General features: G+C 41.0%; 1 protein-coding gene across 1 annotated transcript in view; it reads left to right on the top strand.

Annotated features, from left to right (window-relative positions):
- Positions 1–23881, top strand: part of PRKCE (protein kinase C epsilon) — a 422794-nt gene extending 398913 nt beyond the window's left edge. The window contains exon 15 of the mRNA XM_077337194.1: positions 18351–23881. Coding sequence (XP_077193309.1) covers positions 18351–18497 — 147 coding nt within the window. The 3' untranslated portion in view covers positions 18498–23881. The remainder of the gene's footprint in view (positions 1–18350) is intronic.
- Positions 23882–24589: the final 708 nt, after the last annotated feature.

The following is a 24589-nucleotide window of genomic DNA, read 5'->3' as shown; positions in this document are numbered from 1 at the left end:
CTACGCGCCCTGTATCAGTTGCTGCCCTAATCTCTCCCATGCCTAAGTCAGTCCAAAACTTTTCAGTAAAAAGAGCAACAGGAGCTGAATGCAGAGGGAACTCATTTGCTTTGCTCTGTAATTGTTGGCTGTTTTTCCTATACCAGAAGATGATGAGGCATGTCATTTCCTGGCACTTATCCATATATTCTTTCCCCCCTAGCATGATTTCTGATTCTTGTTATTAGGAACAAGAACACTTAGTCAAGGTTGGCACCAAGTCCAGCCTTGCCAGGCAGGAGGGAACTAGTGTATGAAGCTGGAAGTGCAACACTTCTCTACATTTAAGTGTTGCTTCAACATCCTGCAACTTGAACAATGCGGCCCAGAAGTGTTGGTGTGCTTTCCCCATAGCCATGGGAGATCTCTCTGGTGATAGAAACTACTGTACACTGTTGTCTGTCTCTACTGAACTTGATCAGCACCTTAATTCCAGTCCACAAAGTAAAGCCACATAGTGGGGTCTACTTTTGCTTCCCACAGCCATAACTGTTTCTTCAGGATCCATGCTGGCTTCTTGCTTTCCATATGCATATGGGGTGGTGTATTTGGTCACTACCCACTACACAATATTCTCTTTCATTACTCCTTCGAGTACTAGGAGAACCCATAAATTAGTTTCTGAAAGGAAGTAACAGATACTTTAGGATCTTACAATGAGATGGAACAAGATGGAAAGCTGGTATCCCTAATATAGTGGTTAACTGTAATATAGTGGTTGGGGAGACCAGGTTGTTCAGCCTATGTTCTCTGGGCCATCCACTCTCAGTCTAAACTATTTCATGGGATTGTTGTGCAATTAAAATGAAGAAATGAGAACTCTGTATGCCACTCTGACCTCCCTGGAGAAAGGATGAGGAAGGCAAAACATGAATTCTTCAACCATCATTCTGTTCCATTTGGCTGAGTGTTGTTCTTTTGAATACACAAAACATAGTAAAATAACCAGTTATATGCAATATCTGTCTGGAAGTGAAGACAAGGTTGTTTATTTGAAATTCTTGAGCAGATGGCCTTGGATTGAAATAAGTGATTCTAAGCCCCCCAATTACTGTGGGCCTTTTTCACCAGTTGTCTTTCCTATCCAGGTTGAGGCTTGTAAACCAAACACAGATGTCATTGCACCTTCTATATCCAATTATACTGTTTCAAGGTGTTCTTCTTTTCTTTGCTAGCCACTGATAATAATGGGGCACAGCCAGTCCTGTAATGTGGCCCTGCAATCTTGGGCTCTAATCCCAAAGAGCTAGTTGTGCATCAGTTGGGCCAAAAGGTCACAACTACTTTAAAGCCCTGTGGATTTTGATAGGGTATAACTTGCTTTATGTGGATCAGGCGTTTACTCTTCATCACCCCCATGTTCCCTACCCTATCATCACTCAGGCCCTTCAGGGCCTCAAATAGTATATACCCATCATATGGTTCCACCTAAGTTTTTGAATTGCTTTCTTTTTTGCCAGCTACTGATAGGTACTAGTAAATGAACCACTTATATGTTTAAAAGGCATACTCCCCTATTCATTCATTGTTAAGCAGTTTTTCATTGATCTTAGAAGGCCTGTTCCTTCAGATTCTTTGAAACAGAGGCTTTGAAACAGAGATGGGCCTTACTTACCTCATTAGTAAAAAGACATTCCACTGAACCACTCAAAAACTGAAGACAAGGAAATCTATATATATATTTTTAATATATAGTTTCAGGTGGCTAGCAGTGTCAGTTTATAATAACAGAACAATGTTCAAATCCAATAGTACCTTAAAAGGCCAACAACATTTTCCTGGTAGAAACTGGTGTGAGTTAAAGCTTACTTCAACTTTTCTTAACATTGTTCAAAAGTTTAAGTTATTTTTAAAATAATACTTTTGAACAGAGAATTGTTCTTTCTTTATATTGTGTCACTTCAGATATTCCTGGTTTTGACTACTGGGATATTGTCAGATTTTTATTAACTATTCAGGTGTCTTAGAAAAGAGTCTTAAAGCAACTTGCAGGCCATTTTAGCAGTATTTAAATTTTGTGAGACGTTTGTATATGACAGTACAGTTGTGATGGCACCAGTGGAGCAAAACCTTGGGCTTGCCTATAATGTATGCAATGGGCTGGGCTTGGCTTTGCTTGGTCTAACCCAGCAACTGCTGTGTGCAGAGTAGGAAAAGTCAAAAGCAGAGATGCAGCAAGCAAACCTGATTTCAAAACTTTGTTGCTCCCATTGTAGGGCTGTCAATGGGCTCAGAGAAAAATGTTCTGTCTCTTTAATAAAAGTCTGATATATGGGAACAGCCACTGAAGCAGTTAAAAGCATGGAGGTAAAGAGCATATCACCTGGTTAATAACATCACATTAAGCTTCTATGAAAGAGACAGGATTTAGGCAGCTGACAAGCCTGCTCTCATCAAGTCCCACATCATTCACTCTGGATTCCTGGTGCATAGAGGATTCTTTGCTGGTACAACTGGGACACCTGCAATTTCCCTACTTAGAAGCCCTCTCAGATCAAGGACTACTGCAGGCTTGCGTCATGCCGAGTTTACCTGTGGAGAATCTCCAAGGCCTTTATCAGACTAGAGATTGAATAAAGAAAATCTGGAAGGAATTAATCCACAAACAAATGAGTATGGTAAAACTTACTTAGGATGGTTAGTCTGTGAGTGATAAGGACAGGGTCAGGAAAGTAGTATCTTTCTGCATAAGGAGCCAGTGTAGTATAGTGGTCAGCATGTTAGATCAAGACTAAGAGGACCTGGAATCAAATCCCCACCTTGCTGTGAAGCCCATTGCATGATCTTGGGCCAGTCAATACCTCACCTAACAGGGTTGTTGTAAGGAGCAGAGGGTGGGAGGTATACACTGTGCTTCTTGGAGGAAGGTCAAGAAGAAAATCCATTAAAAAATTCTAAGCCAGCAATTTGTGAGCCACCAACCGCAACACAGTCCATCATGTTGGCTTGTTGGTGTGTCAGATGCTTAACAGATATGATGTTTGAGCAGTCCTTGGCAGGCAGCAAAAACAGCTTTATAAAGATCTTATGTGGTTTTTGGGCTGCATTTGACTTGATGTGTCAGGAGTTTGCTGAGACCTGATGTAAGCGAAAAGGGATTTGGGGGTTGCTAGCCCGTTCTGCTCTTTAGACTGTCATGCTCTTACCTCTGACATGGAGTAAAAACTATTTTTGTCCTCTTGCCTGAATGAACTTGCATTTATCAAAGCCTTGTCTAGCACTGTTGCATTCTGAACTCCTATATGTTTATTTCCTTTAACTTTGTCCATGTAGTTTTCTCACTCCTTGTAAGTCTTGTCTTAAGGATGCCAGCAATGTGTTTGATGTTCAATTTTGTGCTGCAGCAAAGGTTTACATTTGAATAGCCCCGCCACGAGAACAAAATTTCAAAAGTAGCCAGTATTAATTCCTGACAAGTGCTGGCAACTAACGCAGTAGTTCTTTCTTTTTGAGCTCTTTCTTGTGAGAACAAAAAATTTCACAAGATTTTTACAAATACATTTGAAAACTGTCCAAGTGTTTTTTTTCTGCGTGCCTAATAATTCACAAAATCTGTGTGAAATAAAAATATTTCAACTAGAGTTACTTGTGCAGACGGATATGTATATCAGATTCAGCTGCACTTTTGCAGGTTATGGCCTTTGTTGTGCAGAAAGGTTGCATAGAAGTCAAATAAAGAATGCCTCAGTGACTGCTGCAGAAAAATCAAGTGTTTGATTATTTAAAAAAATACCCAGTGTTGCAGCAAGTTCCACTTTGTAAAGCAATGTGGCTGGAATCCTTAAAGAGGGACTTTCTTTCTGGAGACAACATTTTAAACTGAAGTAGACCTATGGAAAATTTGCCATGTTTTAAAACTTTATTTGCTGATGAGCCAAAACATTTGTGCATTTTTAACTCGGGCTTTCTGTTCTGCTGCTTTGAAGTCATAATTTTGCACATTTTACTGGACCTATCCTGAGTTTAGGATTATGACTTTGCAATTTTTGTTGTGGCAAAGGAATCCCTTCTTAAAATGCAGTATCCTTCAGTAATACTTAATAGAAACACCAGAAATTATTGGCCAAGTAAATTTCTTTTTGTGTGAATGTTCTCTCTTTTCAAGTTTGCTTCAGTGTGAATGTCCCTCTTTAAGGTAAGGCCTACACTATTGGGAAAATATGCAGGTAGGTCCATTTTTAGGCCTAACAAAAACTTGAGGTGTCCCTCCAGTGTCATAATATATTTCCATTCACTCATCCAGGTGCATGGCAACTGGCATTTAGCAAGATGGGGGTGCAAGGGGCTGTTCTGCATGCAGTTGCATGGAATGTATTTGGCTCAGATCAACTTTGGGCAGTGAGGTCAACCCATGCCATGTACCATTGTACAAAACACAGTTTCATTTATTCCCAACTTCCCTTTGTATCCACAAGGATTCTAAGATCATGAAGTTTTCTCATGACTCAGTCAGCGTATCAAAAATAAAGCTGCAATTTCATGTATTTATAATGCTTGTTCATATATTTAAGAGTATCAATTAATACAGTTCCGAAACTATGAGAGATTTTTTAGCGTGTCACATGAAATATGTTTGGGGTCTAATTGGCAGCATGAGGGAAGGCAGTATGGTATAGGCCGATTGCATCAGGTCTTGGAAGCTAGGCAGTAGTCAGTATTTTGAAGGGAGGACACCAAGGAAGACTCTGAAGAGGAAGGCAGTGGTAAACCACCACTGCACCTCATTTGCCTTGAAAGCCCATTGCTGGGTTCAACATAAGTCAGATGTGATTTATTTGTTTGTTTGTTTGTTTATATACCACCCTCCTGGAAGCTCAGCACTTTACACACACACATAATTAGCAGCTCCTGTGATCCCCCAAGCACTCACTCACAAAAGAAGTTGTTCTTCCTTGTGGCATGCCTTGTTCCAATCAGCTTCATCTGGGGCTAGGAAATTCAACATTGCCTGTGTTTTGGAAGTGACTGAATGGACCCATCACAGCCACTCTGCGGAAACTTTAAAATAGCCTACTGTCAGATGAAGCTACCTTTCTGAGCATCAGGTTACAAAGCATACCTCTATCTATGACAGCTACCTCACAAACTAAAGTTTATGGTGAATTTTGGCTAGTTCATGATTTGCAGTGTCAATTCTGTGGCAGATCACCCAGAATGAACGTTCCTCGAAGTTTCAAGCTGTTTGTGGAGGTTAGTGCTAGTCTGTGAGGGGAGACATACCCAGACAGTCTGTTTCTGCTCAATCAAAATATTTACAAAACCTCAAAGCAACAACTATGGTTGAGGCCAGAAGCAACACTGGTAACATCAGAACCACTGGCATTCCTGCCTGACCCCACCAGACAGAAAATTGATGCTATAGCTTTGAATCTCTCCTCTACACACACACACACACAGAGAGAGAGAGAGAGAGAGAGAGAGAGAGAGAGAGAGAGAGAGAGAGAGCTCACAAAAGTTGATTTCTATTATTTATACTAGGGTTGTGCGTGGCAATGTCCGAATCGGCCGTTCCAGGGTGATGCAGTCAGCGCCAGGCTGCAAGGAGGGAGGAGAGGCCCCGGCACACGTGCACAACTCAGCACACACACAGGCCAATTCAGACGCTGCTATGCACAACCCTAAACTGTATTTATTTTAAATCTTTATTTTAAAATAGATTATATAATGGTTTTAAACTGATATTAATTTTATTATTTTTACAGTGCTTTGTATTATCATTCCTCAGTTTCCGGAGACAAGGTGGAATATACATACAATGATAAATAATAAATCAATACACAAACTTTGAGGGCATGTAGAAGAGGCTCCAAGGGAGGGCCCCTGCAACTTTGAACTCCACCTTCTTCTCCAAGTCTGACAGGGATTGGATATATGTGATTTATTTATTTGTTTGATGGTTTATATACTGCCCTATCAGGAAGCCGGCTCAGAGTTCATAGAATCATAGAATCATAGAATCATAGAGTTGGAAGGGGCCATACAGGCCAACTAGTCCAACCCCCTGCTCAATGCAGGATCAGCCCAAAGCATCTTAAAGCATCCAAGAAAAGTGTGTATCCAACTTTTGCTTGAAGACTGCCAGTGAGGGAGAGCTCACCACCTCCTTAGGCAGCCTATTCCACTGCTGAACTACTCTGACTGTGAAAATTTTTTTCCTGATATCTAGCCTATATCGTTGTACTTGTAGTTTAAACCCATTACTGCGTGTCCTCTCCTCTGCAGCCAACGGAAACAGCATCCTGCCCTCCTCCAAGTGACAACTTTTCAAATACTTAAAGAGGGCTATCATGTCCCCTCTCAACCTCCTTTTCTCCAGGCTGAACATTTCCAAGTCTCTCAACCTATCTTCATAGGGCTTGGTCCCTTGGCCCCAGATCATCCTCGTTGCTCTCCTCTGTACCCTTTCAATTTTATCTACATCCTTCTTGAAGTGAGGCCTCCAGAACTGCACACAGTACTCCAGGTGTGGTCGGACCAGTGCCGTATACAATGGGACTATGACATCTTGTGATTTTGATGTGATGCCCCTGTTGATACAGCCCAAAATGGCATTTGCCTTTTTTGCCACTGCATCACACTGCCTGCTCATGTTTAGTTTACAATCCACAAGTACCCCAAGGTCTCGTTCACACACAGTGTTACCTAGAAGCGTATCCCCTATCCAGTAGGCATGCTTTTCATTTTTCTGACCCAGATGCAGAACTTTACACTTATCTTTATTAAATTGCATCTTGTTCTCATTTGCCCATTTTTCCATTGTGTTCAGATCTCGTTGAACTCTGTCTCTATCTTCTGGAGTATTTGCCAGTCCTCCCAATTTGGTGTCATCTGCAAACTTGATTAGTCCCTCCACCCCCTCATCTAGATCATTAATAAATATGTTAAAAAGTACTGGACCGAGCACCGAGCCCTGAGGTACCCTGCTACTCACCTATCTCCACTCACCTCCCCTCAAGTTGTCTCCCTTGCCCCAAGAAGTTGCCTCTAAGAAAGTGCCTTCTGGGGAAATGACACACAGTCATTTCCCCCAGAAAGCACTTTCCTGGGAGACCTTATTCAGGGGGGCTGTAACTTGGACCCTGTATATTCAATTCTCACCAAACTTTGAGGGTTGCTAGAAGAGTGTCAAGCAGCAAGCCCCTGCTAGTTTGGTGTCTTTAGCACACTGGGAAGTGTTCACCTCACAATCTGAACCATTTTATGAAATAGTTAAAAATTCGTGATGGACCGTGGTTCGCAAACAGGGCACATCACAAAAGAAACCGCATTTTCCTTGTTCGTGGCTATCCCTATCTTTGAAGATGACATAAAATATAGATGAAAAAGTAGCTGGTTATTTTTCTTTTTCGGTACAAGTTCTTTTCTACTATTTTTTTCTAGTAGCATCAAGCCTAAATCACAAAACATGCTTCTCCCCAGCTGGAAATTGCTCCAGGACAATGCTTATGATATCCATGTATGCGTATTGTAGAGTTGTCACAGGCATGGGAATAGCATGCCAGGAATTAAAGTTTTCTGAAATAGAAGTATCATTCCTTAGTATATTTTCATAACATTTACTTTGGCTAATGTATTCTTACAACACATTTTCTGGAGACTCCATTATGAGAATCATTTTAAAACAAATGCCCCAGCTGGAAGAATATATTGTTTTAAATAGAAACAGGGGAAAGAGTGACTGAAGAAATGAGTATGACATTTCTAAATGCTAGATGATACCATTAGAGTTTTGAAATGATGGCCATGAGTTAGGTTTGTATCCAGTCATCATTTATTTTGGCTATCAGAATTTTTTTTGCAATTCGTATTCATTAACATTCAAAGATTGAAGCAATTTGCAGGATTCTGAGTCTGCCATGAAAACGCTGGAGGGCGTCACCCCAAGGGTCAGACATGACTCGGTGCTTGCACAGGGGATACCTTTACCTTTACCTTTACCTGCCTGGTGCAATAGCACTTTTGCATTTGTAAGGAAGAGATGATTAATCTATGCTGGAGATATGGCATTCTTTACTGGTTGATATATTGGATTAAATTTTCACTTCTAGTCCTCGTTACCATCAAACCTTGTCAGATGCCAAGTTATCCCTCATCATAATGGCTGATTCAAGGCAGTTAAGCAGTCCTGAGTTACTAGTCAGAAATATGGCCGTGCCAATCAGTGTCATGTTGGTTGGGCAAATGTTGAAAATGCTGGAAAGAGGCAGTTAGGTGGTAGAAAAACATATTTTTTTACTTGAAAATCCATCTCCTAGTCTATTCCAAATGGTGTAATGAGAGACATGTCTGTTTTTGGTCCAAAGCAGTGGTGGGTAGGAATGGGCACAAACTGGTTAAGGAGCCAAATTTCAGCACAAACTTGGTCCAGTTCATAGTGTATGAACTGTTGTTTAGGGAAGGCAACATTTCATTCCCCTCCTAGTTCCAAGCGCAACTGACGGGTGAAACGGCTCACATTCATGTTAGGCTTAAATGGTTGGTGGGTCTACCCATCAGCTGTTGGGTTTAATTGGCCATGAGCCATTTAACTTGTCCGTTTTCCACCCTCTCCACTTTACTTCCAAGCAGGGGAAGCAAAATGGACCAGTGAAATTACTTGTAGCCATTTCAGGCTACCAGCTTACAGGCACACCTGCCATGCTGTTAGGCAGAAATGGCTGCAAGCCATTTAAACTTAACAGCGGGGTGGGTCCACCCATCAGCTGTTAGATTTAAATGGCTGTGAGCCATTAAACAGGTTGATTAAAGAAACCTTTTGAAATGGAGGTAATGAAACAAATAGGCTAATGGCTGGTGCAGCCAGGAGAAAGGGGGATTTGAACTGCCTGGTTTGGTTCAGGTTCAGTTCAGGGTCTGAGCTAAACCTCAAACCATATTGGAATTTGTAGGTTCCTGCCCATCCCTAATGGTGGGTGCTATTTTGCACAAATCATTCTCCTGTTTTTACCTTTGAATTGTGACATTTCAAGCCTGTTGAACCATATTCTGGAACCAATCATCATGTTGTATATAATTCTTTTTCCTTTGAGTTAATATAAAAACTCATTTTTACATACCTGATGAGTCTCCCAAGTAGGCAGAACTTCTTTTGATCTTTCTTGTGGGAGACTTTATTGCACTGCTTTCATAATCATAATGGGGCCAGCCCCTCTTCTTCTTGTGAGCATCCAGTTTGTCTCTTCATATTAGTAAATTGAATGGGATAGGTACCAGAACAGGTCTAGGGAGTGTACAGGTGAATAATAAGGAGAGGGTGACCCTTAGAAGTATGTGGCAAAACTGCTCTGATGAATCTCTGCTGATATATTTTTCATCTTGTTTTTTCTTAGAGTCTGGCTTCCTTAAATTTCAGGGTGTAATGAATAGAAAGGCTGAGTGAAATGTAAGTTAGACAATGGGGAGAAAGTGAGACAGTTGATCTAAAAAACTGTCATTAACTCTTCACAGGCATTGTAGACTCCAACAGAACAGTGAAATGAGAAAAATAGCAGAATGCTGTATGATAGTCAGTGGGCTATTAAAAGGTCAACATCATAGTAATAAATGGAAATGGAAGGAGACTAACATTGTTGTTGCTGGTTCGAAGTTGTGTCCGACCCATCGCGACCCTATGGACAATGATCCTCCAGGCCTTCCTGTCCTCTACCATTCCCTGGAGTCCATTTAATTTTGCACCTCCTGCTTCAGTGACTCCATCCAGCCACCTCATTCTCTGTCATCCCCTTCTTCTTTTGCCCTCAATCGCTCCCAGCATTAGGCTCTTCTCCAGGGAGGCCTTCCTTCTCATGAGGTGGCCAAAGTATTTGAGTTTCAAATACTAAGATTATACAAGGAATAAATATGAAATTATGGCACAAATATGAAAGGAAGATAACAAACAAACTGGCAGTTAGAAAATTAGAAATGAAGTGTCAAAGTTCAGAGACTAGCTATTGAAATATAGAAAAAAGTATGGGTATTTACATACTAAACAAGCAAAACCACCTTCATGTGGAAAGTTATATTGGTCTGCCTCCATTAGAATACAGGAAGAATCTTATCTTTATGGGCTTGACAATACTACTGACTACTTTATTTGGGTACCCCAAGAAACATGGTATTATCCTGCCAATATGCAAATAACTGTGATACATAAACTTTGAGAGGTTGATCCTTTATCAATTTTACATAAAGTTTTAAAATAAAAGGCTTGTACTATGTACAACATTGTTTTCACATTAGGCAAAAAGTTTCATCAAATAAGTTCACACATTTCAGCAAAAATCCCAGATCCCTACTCTTTATAAACATATGTAAAACAAATATATATAATAACAATACATATCTTAGAAGCAAGGAGGCAGCTCAGAGAAATTTAAACCTGAAAGCATAGGTTTAATTTTTTAAGGTATAATTTAAAAAACAAAACAATTTGATGTCCATGGGGATGATGGACAATTTGGAAACTTTTGCCATTTTACCCCCAAATCTCCCCCTCCAGGATTCTTTAGGTTTTTGGGAACTTGACCGGGCCTCCCCCCCGATTTCTTGTCTTTCAGCACTCCATGCCTCATTACACTATCCTCACATGAGGTATGGATTTCTACATCCCCAAGGAATGCAAAAATCAAAAAAGTTTTCTAGTTAACCAAAAGTTAATCCCGATTGACAATGTCATATTTGTCTGTCCTCCTGGTGAGTCTTCCTGAGCCATCCTTAACTTGCCAGATTTGCTGATTTCGTACTTACAAGAATCAGCCACTTGATTATTTAAATAAATTATGGGGGGGGGGGGTCCAAAGCCATTTGTTGTTGTGTGTGACTGTTTCCAAAGTATTGTTGTGTTTATTGTTTTATGTGCAGCAAAAAGTGTCATACTTAATTCCTGCTCTGAAAGGCCCTAGTAATGATTGCTGGCAAATGCCACCATCCTTATTTGTTGTGACCCAAAGATGTATTGAAACAAGTAACTGTGCTAGTAACTCTGAAGTCTCATCATCAAGCAGTGGTGCCATTGTGTTTCTACAGTTTATTATTTATTTTTTAGATCACAGCTTAAAGCCAAATTAAATTTAAAATGTGTCATAATCACCTATAAATGTTTCCTGGCCTAGAAGCAGGCAGATGAAAGGGAAGAAGCCAGAGCATTAACTTTACAATACACTCTTTTGATTGCTGTTAGATCCTTAAAGAAGGAAAATGTAAACCTCATGAGACAGAGGACTACAAAGTCAGCTTCCAGTCAAGATGGTGCAGGAAGCAGGGCTCAAGGGCACATGGTAGCTTGATTTAGAAATAGAATACAGCCAACTGTTGGCTGGAACAAATGTCTTGCTGTAATTGTGAAAATCATTGAGATACTGACTCATAGTATAAAAATTAACAACGGTATTTGTTTAGACCTGGCTTTCTCAGCCAGTTTCTTGACGGACTTCAAAGAGCTTCCTGAATGGGTGAGGAGTTAATTAATTTTTATATGTATTTTTCTAATTTGTTAAAGATGGATCATGTTGACCCACTACCTCTCCCAAAATGGCCTATGATAGGCCTGGCGGGGATGGGAAGAGGAGGGGTCCCAGGTGGTCATGTATGCAGCAATTTATTTCATTACCTCCCCTTCAAGTTGTTTTTTTAAGGGCATGTTTAATGGCTCACAGCCATTTAAATCTAACAGCTGGTGGCTATGCTTCCCAACCATATTTGTTTGTTTGTTTGTTTATTTATTTATTTATTTATTTATTTATTTATTTATTTATTTATTTATTTATTTATTTATTTATTTATTTATTTATTTATTTATTTATTTATTTATTTGTGTTTAGATTTCTAGACTGCCGCTCTCAGGAAATTGGCTTGTGCCAGCTTACAAAAGGGGAAAAAATCTCATACTATCCCATAAAATATACACAATAGTAACAATTTAAAATAGAACCCTAACAACACACAGGATGGCGGTTTCCAGTGTAACCAAAAAAAAGTCCTTCCCCATGCTCCGGGCATTGGTCTTGGTGCAGATGACATAAAAGTAAGTTAACAGATAGCACCTGATACAGTCTAACACCATGCACAGGAGTGGGGAGGGGGGGACCTGATCACATACCCTGAGGCTTTCCACCTGGCCTCAACCAAAAGCCTGATGGAAGAGCTCTATTTTGCAGGCCCTGCAGAAATCAGAGAGCTCCGACAGGGCCCACAATGGTCCAGGAGCTCATTCCACTATGTAGGGGCCAGGACTGAGAAAACCCTGGCCATGGTCGAGGCCAGACATGTCTCCGGGGCCCAAGGACCCTTAGCAGATTCATACCTGCAGAGTTAAGTGCCCTGTGGGGGAATAAGGTGGTAGACAGTCCCATAGATAAGTAGGACCCAAGCCGCATAAAGCCTGAAATGTTAAAACCAGTACCTTGAACCTGATCCAGAAGCAAATTGGTAGCCAATGCAGTTGTTTCAGCAGCAGCTGAAAATGGGCCCTCCAGGGTGACCTGGTAAGTACCCATGCAGCCGCATTTTGCACCAATTGCAGTTTCAAAGTTAGGGACAAGGGTAGATCCGCATAGAGCAAGTTACAGAAGTCTAACCTGGAAGTGACTGTTGTATGGATCACCATGGCCAGGTGTTCCAGGGACAAGTAGGGCGCTAGTAGTCAGACTTGGAGCAGGTGGAAAAACGCCATTCAGTCGCCATCCATCCAGTTGTTGTTGTTGTTATGTGCGAAGTCGTGTCCGACCCATCGCGACCCCATGGACAATGATCCTCCAGGCCTTCCTGTCCTCTACCATTCCCCGGAGTCCATTTAAGTTTGCACCTACTGCTTCAGTGACTCCATCCATCCACCTCATTCTCTGTCGTCCCCTTCTTCTTGTGCCCTCGATCTCTCCCAGCATTAGGCTCTTCTCCAGGGAGTCCTTCCTTCTCATGAGGTGGCCAAAATATTTGAGTTTCATCTTCAGGATCTGGCCTTCTAAGGAGCAGTCAGGGCTGATCTCCTCTAGGACTGACTGGTTTGTTCGCCTTGCAGTCCAAGGGACTCGCAAGAGTCTTCTCCAGCACCAGAGTTCAAAAGCCTCAATTCTTTGACGCTCGGCCTTCCTTATGGTCCAACTTTCGCAGCCATACATTGCAACTGGGAAGACCATAGCCTTGACTAAACGCACTTTTGTTGGCAGGGTGATGTCTCTGCTTTTTAGGATGCTGTCTAGATTTGCCATAGCTTTCCTCCCCAGGAGCAAGCGTCTTTTAATTTCTTTGCTGCAGTCCCCATCTGCAGTGATCTTGGAGCCCAGGAAAATAAAATCTGTCACTATCTCCATTTCTTCCCCTTCTATTTGCCAGGAATTGAGAGGGCCGGATGCCATGATCTTTGTTTTCTTGATGTTGAGTTTCAAGCCAACTTTGGCACTCTCCTCCTTCACCCGCATCAACAGGCTCTTTAGTTCCTCTTCACTTTCTGCCATTAGAGTGGTATCATCTGCATATCTGAGGTTGTTGATATTTCTCCCTGCAATCTTGATCCCAATTTGTGACTCCTCTAATCCCGCATTTCTCATGATGTGCTCTGCATACAAGTTAAATAGGCAAGACGACAGTATACAGCCTTGCCGAACTCCTTTCTCAATTTTGAACCAGTCAGTGATTCCATGTTCAGTTCTCACTGTTGCTTCTTGACCTGCATATAAATTTCTCAAGAGACAAATAAGATGCTCTGGTATTCCCATCTCTTTAAGAACTTGCCACAATTTGTTGTGCTCCACACATCCAGTTACCACTTCCAAACAGCTGGCATATGTTTCTGGGGGGACATCCGGCCGGCCGCCCATCTAGAGATAGAGCTGGGTGTTATCCGCATATTGTTGACAACCCAGCCCATAGTTCTAGACCAATTGTGCAAGAGGGTGCATATAGATGTTGAACAAGGTGGGCACCCCACATGGCACCCCACATGGGAGTGCAAAGGAGTCAGATAACTCATCACTAACCAACCCTCTAGGACCTGTTCTTGAGAAAGAAGGTCAGCCATTTAAGAGCTGTTCCCCCTATTCCTTGTCAGCGAGGCAGTGGACTAAAAGCTCATGGTCAACCACATAAAATGTGGCCGACAGGTCTAACAGCATGAGAATGGCTGATCCTCCTCAATCCAGTTGGCTCCAGAGATCATCCATCAGGGCAACCAGCATGGTTTCCACCCCATGGCCAGGATGGAAGCCCAACTGGTATGGATCTAGGGCTGAAGTTTCCTTCAAAAATGCCAGGAGCTGGTCCGCTGTGGCCCTCTCAACCACCTTGCCCAGAAACGCAAGATGCGAGATTGGGTGGTAGTTGGTGGGGTCCCGCAGGTCCACAGAGGGTTTCTTCAGCAGAGGGAGAATCACCCTTCTTAACCTTTGTCCTCTCTCCTTCTCACTTTTGCCTGCCCCAGCTTTTATCCCACTTGATTTTGCTCCCCCCATTTCTGAAAAATATCCAATAAAATTTTAACTGGTATTTGTGCCTAGAATAATCTATAGAAATTAGACTTTCCTGAAGGGGCTAGGGGTTCTCAGAAGTGTCAGAAATCACATTTCCTTGGGGAACCCATGGCATATTCTGATTTTTTTTTAAGGTAGCATAGGTGTGTTTGTGCCCCTGGTTCAGGGTCAGACATTTTAAAAATTGCTTTAGTGCCACAAAACAGCAACAATAAGAGATGGCAATTACTACAGACGCGATATGATGTGTCCAATTGTAGGTATTTCACAGTTGCATCTAAGAACAGTTTGACTTCTAGCCTATCAAATTTAAAAAGCCACAAAGACCATAATGAACATTTTATTTTAAACTTATTGTCTTTCAGTTTCTGTGTTCCATATATTAAATTCCGTATTCAGAGGCAGTGAACCTTGGAATAGCAGTCCTTGAAGCAAACCTCAGAGAAATGACTTTACTACACCTTGTTTGTTGGCCCTCCAACTGGACACTGTGTGAAACAGGATGATGGACTAGATGGACCAGTCCAGCAGGACAATTCTTTTGTTCTCCTGCAATAAGAGCATTCAGTAGTGACACACTATATACTAAATTATAATTGGGTTAGTGTTACTTGTAAGCTTGGTATCCTGACCAGGTTCTAGGGAGTGTCTATGGTACATATTTAACATTTGTTAAAGTATTTCCCTCCACTGATTGATGTGCTGTCAATACTTTCAATATGTTACCAATTAATATTTGTGTGTTGTTTGTAAAGCCCCATGTATAACTGGCATTATATGTTTTGCAAAGTAGCTGAAGTAATAGTCCTAGAGGACTTTATTGTCACAGGAGCTAGTAAAAGAGTAACAAGAGTAGCTTGACCACATGGGAGTGCTTAACTGCTTTAACCTCCAATATGGAGCCACCCCCTACTTAGAGGGTAGCATCCAAAATACATTGTCCTCCATTCATCCACAATATGATCTTTCCTAAACTTGCTTTGCTGTGAACTTTTTTGGGCAAGAGGGCAATCGAGGCATGTTATTGTGAGATCTGGTCAGCAGATGCACGTTTTTAGAACTGAGATTGCATTCCATGGACTCCAACCAGTATTTTCAGTCACTGAGAGGCTGTGAAGTCCTCCTTTATCTTCAGACAGGTGCTGCATAGCAATGTGGCAACTGCTTAACAAAAGGGTCAATTTCTGAGTTTCTAACTTAGAAACATAGAGTTGGAAGGGGCCATACAGGCCATCTAGTCCAAACCCCTGCTCAATGCAGAATCAGCCTAAAGCAGGGGTAGTCAAACTGCGGCCCTCCAGATGTCCATGGGCTACAATTCCCAGAAGCCCATGCCAGCATTTGAAGTATTTACTGGCAGAGGCTCCTGGGAATTGTAGTCCATGGACATCTGGAGGGCCGCATTTTGACTATCCCTGGCCTAAAGCATCCTTGAGAAGTATCTGTCCAGCCGCTGCTTGAAGACTACCAGTGAGGGAGAGTGCACCACCTCCTTAGGCAGCCGAATCCACTGCTGAACTACTCTGACAGTGATAAAATTTTTTCCTGATATCTAGTTGATATCATCCTGGCAAATGGATTTTATTTATTTATTTATTTATTTATTTATTTATTTATTTATTTATTTATTTATTTATTTATTTATTTATTTATTTATTTATTTATTTATTTATTTATTATATTTATATACCGCCCTCCCCGGATGGGGAAGAAATGGAGATAGTGACAGATTTTATTTCCTTGGGCTCCAAGATTACTGCAGATGGGGACTGCAGCAAAGAAATTAGAAGACGCTTGCTCCTGGGGAGGAAAGCTATGGCAAATCTAGACAGCATCCTAAAAAGCAGAGACATCACCCTGCCAACAAAAGTGCGTTTAGTCAAGGCTATGGTATTCCCAGTTGCAATGTATGGCTGTGAAAGTTGGACCATAAGGAAGGCCGAGCATGAAAGAATTGAGGCTTTTGAACTCTGGTGCTGGAGAAGACTCTTGCGAGTCCCTTGGACTGCAAGGCGAACAAACCGGTCAGTCCTAGAGGAGATCAGCCCTGCCTGCTCCTTAGAAGGCCAGATCCTGAAGATGAAACTCAAATACTTTGGCCACCTCATGAGAAGGATGGACTCCCTGGAGAAGAGCCTAATGCTGGGAACGATCGAGGGCAAAAGAAGGGGACGACAGAGAATGAGGTGGCTGGATGGAGTACTGAAGCAGTAGGTGCAAACTTAAATGGACTCCGGGGAATGGTAGAGGACAGGAAGGCCTGGAGGATCATTGTCCATGGGGTCGCGATGGGTCGGACACGACTTCGCACCTAACAACAAGTTGATATCATTCTCCACATAGTTTAGACTCATTACTGTGGGTCCTGCCCTCTGCTGCCAACAGAAATCTTTCCCTGCCTTATTCTAAGTAACAACCTTTCAAATACTTAAAGACAGTAATAATGTCTCCTCTCAACCTCCTCTTTTCCAGACAGAACATTCCCAAATCTCTCAGCCTTTCCTCATTAGCTTGGTTAGTGTGCTAGAGTTGTCAGTTGGCCTTGCTGAAAAGTACAAAACAAACACCAAAGACCCCTGCCTTCTTCTGAACCTTTAGCAGCAGCCTTTTATTTATTTATTTAAAATGTTTGTATCCCAACTTTTTGTGCCTCAATTGGCTAAATCAATGATTTACATTAAAGATAAGTAATTACATTAGAATAGAATCATAGAGTTGGGAGGGACCTCCAGGGTCATCTAATCCAACCCCCTGCACAATGCAGGAGCTAACAACTACCTGCCCACACAAGTGAACACAATTTCATGACCAAGTGATCCCCCCCCCCCCCAAATCTCCAGAATCCAGCCGGGCCCGGAGAAAATTCACCTACCATCCCACAGTGGTGATCAGCAATTCCCTCAGTATGCAAGGAGGGGCCACAAGAGACAAACACTGGCACATCCTTTCCTGCCCACCCATTCACAATCTGCCTAAGTTCATCAAATCAGCATTAAAATACCTTTCTTTGTAGCTAAATTAGTTGAATTAATTACTTACATTAAAGATGCTTCGGTGACTCCACTTTCCATGCAGAAGAAAACTCACACATCTGATCCATGTATAAATTTGTAATGCTTGCAAAGAAACATATTCAGAGAATTTGCTTGACTTTTTGTTGCCTATGTTTATTTCAGCCCTCCTGATGTTTAATAGCCTGGAATTTTAATCCTATGACTTCATTTCATCCCAAAGGAAACTGTGAGGGGTATCCAAAGGCAGCTGGTTTAATCCTTATGGCTACTAATCAGTTCTGTCCATGCCATGCTAGAAAAAAACAGATAAACCTGCCATTGTAACATATTTCACATTTCTAGGGTTCACTTTCTCACCAAGCTACAAATATATTTCCACAACTAATACCTGGAAGCCCCCTACGAGATTTAAAAGCCACAGTGTGTCTTCCATTGTAGGCTCTTCCCTGGGCTTCTTGTCATCATAGAAAAACTTGTATCAGTTTGTGACATCATTTCCAGAGAAGACCCTTTGGAAGTCCTTCCTTTTTCAAAAAAAAAGCTCACCCAAATATACAGCAATTCTGACTGCTGTGTGATATCATGACGGTATGCTGCGTCTCTCATGTCACTTCCAGCTTCTCTGTCAGAAGCCAGCTGGCTCTTCCCAAACCATTGTTTGTTTCTGTGGTTTTGCTTGGTCATCTTTGCGTGTGAAGTACTTTTTCCTTATATCATTTCAGAAAACTCTGTCTTGTTTCAGAAACCAAACAAGAAAACCCAACCTCACACTGCTCAGAAAGCTGCATTTGTATGTTTGGGTTGTTAGCATGACACCATTTCTCATCCATAATGTTCTGCTTTTCTTCCTCAGAAAACCAAAAGGGATGTAAATAACTTTGATCAAGACTTTACACGAGAAGATCCAGTGTTAACGCCGGTGGATGACACCATTATAAAGCAAATCAACCAAGAGGAATTTAAAGGCTTCTCGTATTTTGGAGAAGAACTGTTGCCATAAGACCCCAGCAGGACCATCAAGTGACTGACTTTGAACGACATGGTCCTAAATAGCCCCCCCCCCATTATTATTTCTCTGATGTTGAGCCTTTATCCTCCCCTCCCCCTTTATACTTTGATCTGGAGGCACTCATAATTTATGTCTCACAAAGCAATGCAAAATACTTTGTTTTTTGAAATTGTAAAGGTAACACATTGCTGTTATTGCTTCTTTTCTGTTTAAGAATTCTCTCTTATTCCTCAGAGATCCCATGAAGATTTTATTTGTATTTTTCCCCATCATGATAAATTCAGGCAATAGTTTTTGAAGTGGAAAAAGTCATTTTCCTATTATGTTTTCTTGTATGACCTCAGAGATAAATTAAGTTCTTGAAGATGTGTTCAAGATATCTTACCACATAATGGCATATATGCTGACTGAAAACTGAGGAGAAAATCAAAAGCTATATAAATTCAACATTACTGTTCTAGTACAAAGTTTGAGTCCAGTAGCACCTTTAAGACATGTATGCACATGAAAGCATATCTCTGGAATTTAACTTTGTTGATCTTAAAGCCGCTGGACTTGAACTTTGTTATTTTGCTTTAAACCAACACAGCTACCCACCTGAATCTTTGTTCTAGCACAGTAGCTTTGTGCTCATGATGTATTCGTGGACAGGGCCTAAATCTGGACTATGGAGGAAACATACTGACCCTACACATGAGTGAGCTGCCCTGCTCCTGCTTACACATGTTTACCATATATTAGCAGTGCCTAAGTATGTATAGCTTGTGGCTTGTACCTAATGCATGGAAAAGGGGTAGGACCAACATGCATAGTTTTAAGTGGGAGCACTGCATGTTAGCCCTGTCCACAAATACGTTGTGGGAATTAGAAAACATAATATTTTACTAGTAGTACAGGGATGCAGTGATAGCACTGGGATAAATCTAAGATCAGTGGATGCTTTCCCATTGATTTTAACAGGATGTAACAAATGGATAAGACTAAAATGCCAATGAAACATGACTTTAAAAAAATTAAAAAGCAGCCTTGGAAGGCTACAGTTTGGAAAAAAGGAGAAGAAGGTGCTTTACCCTTTCCCCACCCACTGAAAACCATGCCTACATCTTTGGATGCAGATAGACTAGCCTACGCAGTAATGATTCCTTCTAAATGTGAATGCATCAATGCTTCCATTTAGCTTGTGGCTTTTGAGATGGATATGAAATCATCTTAAAATCGGGGGGAAAGGTTTCATCCAGTTTCCCCAGCTCCATATTTTTACCCGTGGAAACTAGCAGCTTTAGACTAAGTTATTTTGATCAAAGCTTGGCAGTATCAAGTTGGATAGAAACAAAGCTTTGTGTGCTAACATCAAGAGCTACTTCCTGAGGTTCAGTCCAAAGGAGGCCAAAGGGAATCCCCTTGCCCTTTTTGTCACTTTTAATGGGAACATGCTTGAGAGTGTAACAGGGATGGACACGTATCAGGCATTGCACGGAACTTTCACAGCTATCACAAAAGCATTAAATGCCATTTTAGAAGTGGGTGGGATGTGTGTGTGTTTTGGATTGCCATGAAAATATTCTAGCAATCTGCTGCTGTCAACTTTGCACACTGAAATGCAAGCACTTGAAGGGGAATTCCTCCTTCACCCAAAGTCAGGCAGCTTGCCAAACCTCTCTGCTCGGCCAGCTTCGGATGCATTAGTATATGCAGCAGATGGGTTGGCTAAACATTTACCAAAAAAAGAGTAAAATGGCAAAAAAAAACCCTGCACTTCTATGCAGGGCTGAAGTCAAAATGCAGTTGAAAATAAGCTGATTTGGGGAATTCTAGCAAATTCATCAGATAAAGTTATCATGGAAATTATTTTAAATTATTTCAGGAAATATGCTTTTTTATTTAAGATTGCATACTTTTAAATATATATATATATTTAATGTAAACAAATGCTTTATAGACAGGTGTTAAAGGGCTAAAGAATGGACAAATTCTCCAAAAGCCTATTCTTGCTTTAATAAAGCAACATAGGTTTCCTACAAATTTTACAGCTTTTCAGGCACAGACGTTATTCTCCTTCTGCAGTGAACTATAACAACTAGTACCTGAAGCATTCCCATCAGTGATGCAACAGCAAGTCCGAAGGGGTTTAAAAATGTATTTCTTTTTTAAACAACATTTTTACTTCATTGTATTGTTTGAATCATGACTCCCTTTATTTATTTGTTTTCTTTTAAATAGCAATGTGTTACTTTTGCAAGCCTTTAGACAACATGTGAGCACGATCCATCCTCCTTTGTGCAAAGCCTTGTCCTGCCCTCTCTTGCCCCTGTGGACACCCCTGGCTGGGAGCATGAGCCTTGCCAAGCACCCTCTGTGACCTGACCTGCTGTGGGCTGCTCATATGCACCTCCCTTAAGTAAAGCCAACAGGTCCCATCCTCTCTGGAGCTGCATGTACAGGCTGCTAGATAAAACTTTGCAAATAGCTCTAGGATGGAGTGGACCTGCCTATTAGAGGCACATAGGAGTCACCCATAGGAAGTAATGGCTGGCTCGCAGCCAAGGAAACAAAGTAGGAGAGGGATGGAGGGAGCATCAAGGCATACATGATGCTGTACTACTGTACTATGGGTCCAGCTGGATCATGCCCAATAGTACTACTGTTCTTTTGTTTATTATTATTTAGGGGGGAAATCCATATAAAAACTGTGCTATAGGAAGAATACAAAGCCAAGCAGACCATTAATCATGTGAAAGTTTATGAAACTGTCAAAAACTGACATTGCTGAAAGTTGTAAATGGATTTTCTTGTGTAGCTATTCAAATGGTAACTCATGTGGACAATACTAATGAATGTGAAGTTACCGCCTGTAGATATGCTGACAGTGTTATGTACTTATATTTCCAGGAGTACCCTGTGTTTTGTTTTTTTGTTTTTTTGTGTACATGTATCACTGAGGTCATTTTATTGTAAATGTATATAAATATATATATAAATATATATATATATTTTACCGGACTGAATGAGCGGTTATGGGAATCCATTTTACTTGGTTGCACTTGGATTTTCCAGCTGCACAATATATATATACTTGTGACTGGCAGAGTGGCACTCAAGAAGCTTTTCTTTCTTTCTTTCTTTCTTTCTTTCTTTCTTTCTTTCTTTCTCTCTCTCTCTCTCTCTCTCTCTCTCTCTCTCTCTCTCTCTCTTTGCCTTTTTTGTACAGGTGAGGATTTTGTATATAAGCGTTTACTTCAAGGCCTGTGGAATTCATTGAATATAGAAGTATCAACTGCTGCATGTTCAGGCGTATTATTAAAAAAGTAGTCTATGAAAGAATAATTATAATGTCCATGTGCAATACTCTGTATGTGTATTGGTTCAAGTTACTGTCAAAAATGCATTTCCCCCCTGTTTGTTTTCTGTTATAAAAAGTGTAGACCTATCTTAAACTGTATTAAATCTCCTGTATAGTTCTCTTACTCTTTAAATAATGACAGAGACAAGGATCATGAATAAAAGAAGAAAGGACCCTTATAGCACAGGCCATCTGCTGGGAGAAACAGGCCTCACCTTCCTTCTGTTATCACTGTAATGTGGGAGCTGCTGCAGTGATGCCTCTTCTCTTGTTTCACACAGTAAGATCACATGACAAGCTCTGGGCCATGTAAAAAAGGCAAGCAGGGGGAGTCACACCATGGGCTCCGTCCACGGGACCCCAAGTGTCACTGTTGCCCATCTGGCAAGGGAATGAGCTGCACTGCAAGGGTTTTCATGCTGCAATGGTAACTTGAGAAGCTGGCTGTTGTTGTCTTCTGAGATGGACAGAATAGGTTCCTGTCAGTTTTGTGTCCAGCTTTTCATAGCCAGTCTTAGCAATGGTGACATGCAATTCCATTTTTTAAAGACTCAGGTGTAATTATACATACGCATATGTATGTATTTATACAATGATTTCAAAATATAAAATATGATGCTTTATCAAGTTGTGCTGTCTGGCTTACCATTGTAATAATGAGTCAATAATTTATCTGCATTAAATTTTAGGGCTGGGGGAAGAAAAGCCCCCTAGTTTCTGGAGTGGAAGCACAGAGATGTCACAAAGGCTACATCATCTCATTACTTTGTTTTTATTCTCGAAAGATAGTGTAAAACTTGCCCATTGGGTTTTATGGGATAAAGCCAGCTTTGTGGATTTCCTCCACGATTTAGCTTTGGACGTCCAGGCAAGATCTGACAGTGCTATGTGGTCTTTTCCTTAGGTGCACAGCAGCTTTGGAAGTACCAAGTGGCCTTCTGAAGCCACTCATAGCCTGGCTAGAATGATGAACTATTGTATTAAAGTGCACTACTTTTTGTATGAAATGAGAGGCCTTTATACAAAATGGGGATTAGCAATTCTTTTTTTTTAAGGGAATTAGTAAATTCCACAGAGCTTTAGTAAACAAAACTGTGGATTGTGTGACTCTCTCACTCCTGGCATGAACACCGCTAACAAACATTTCTGCTAAAAATGCCCCACCACCTGCATTTCCTTCTTTGGGATGCTCGTTTAGAAAAGGTTATATGTTAGCCTAAGCAGACATTCTGGCTCTGATCCTGCCCATAGTTAGGCTGCTTAAATGCCGCTCAAGTCACTCACTTTGATCCAGCAAGATGTCCACCTACCTAAGAAGCCATCACATCTCCATTTCCATCACGGTGGACACCTGAGCCTTATTGGACTGGCTGAAGGTATCTTTGGGTGTGAATGGGGACTGCATACACATCTGGGGCCAGATATTACAGAGTAGAGGGGCATTAGGATTTAAATCCACCTAGCTGTGTGCAGGATTGAAGGTGTCTTCAGGACAACTGAAGTCATTTTCTATTTGGTTTACATTAGCAGTTTTGTCTGTGGCCAAGAATGTTTTAAAAGATACTTCTTTAAAACAAGCATGCTGTTACATTTCTTCCTCTCCTGTAAATTATCTCCACACTGTTTTTGGAAAAGGGTGTGCAAAATGCCAAAAAACCCAAACATTTTGAGAAATCAGGTTTCTCTCTTTTTAAAAAGAGATTCTATTTAATGAAGTTTTTTTTTTGCATACAGTCAAAATGTGGCTCTCTCGCTCAAAGAAGGCTTCAACAGAAAAAGACCTCTTCTGAAATCACGTGCAGAATAGTTCTGGAAATCAAACAAATGTATTCAGTTTTACAGGAAGGGGGTATTTTTTATTGTGAGACTTTCTTTGTACAGATTTTTTTCTTACAGTTGTAATTTGACTCTCTTGCCATTCATTAGGGATATTTCATTGTAGCCATTATTACTGTGCCAAATGTACTGTATTCTAAAGGATGTGAATGTGTATTGTTTCAGAACCTAATAAATACAATGATGTTAAAAATCTTCATTTCTCTTCATCTGTCATAAAAACCGATGCTGCAATATATGCGCCTCTCAAGTGCCCCCAGGCTCTTCTGTGGTTTTGACTGCAACAAATAAGGTCACATGGACACCCAGGTGGCATTGATTATTTTGCATGTATCACTGGAGTTTAAAGTGGAGAATGTGTACCTTTCTTGCTTTGTAAAAAAAAAAAAAATGATGCAGCTAATGGTGAGGACACCAGTTTTTCTGACCAAGTGAGAACGGTACACAACTGATCCATCACTATAGGAAAATGTACCTGACCATGCAGCAGTCTCTCACGAATGATGCCTCTGACTAATATCTTTGTCTTTGGTCACAGACAAATGTATAAGGGATGACAGTCAATTTATAAGAGATTATTGTTGCATTGTAGTGTCCGGAGCCATTCTGTAATATCATTTGACCACTGGGGAAGGCAAATGAGACAAGAAACATATGGTTAGGTCAATAATGGACATTTTTGGTTGCCATTGCACAATTTGATTCTTAATTGAAGCTATCACCAGGGCCAATATCTGTTTTAATTCACTTTGTAATAAATACATGTATATTTTGGTTGAGCCTGCTAGCAAGAAGGGTGCGGTCAATAATAATCATCATAATAGCTCTTAGAGCCTTTGTGAACTAAGCATCAGAACAGGTTTTTCTGTTTGAGAGGTTTCCTAGGTCCTATTGTGTCAACTGCCCT

This window comes from Paroedura picta, chromosome 1 (genome assembly GCF_049243985.1).
Source record: "Paroedura picta isolate Pp20150507F chromosome 1, Ppicta_v3.0, whole genome shotgun sequence".
In the NCBI taxonomy this organism is placed as follows: Eukaryota; Metazoa; Chordata; class Lepidosauria; order Squamata; family Gekkonidae; genus Paroedura; species Paroedura picta.
The sequence above is the reverse complement of the archived record's forward strand: the minus strand, read 5'-3'. Positions and strand labels throughout refer to the sequence as shown.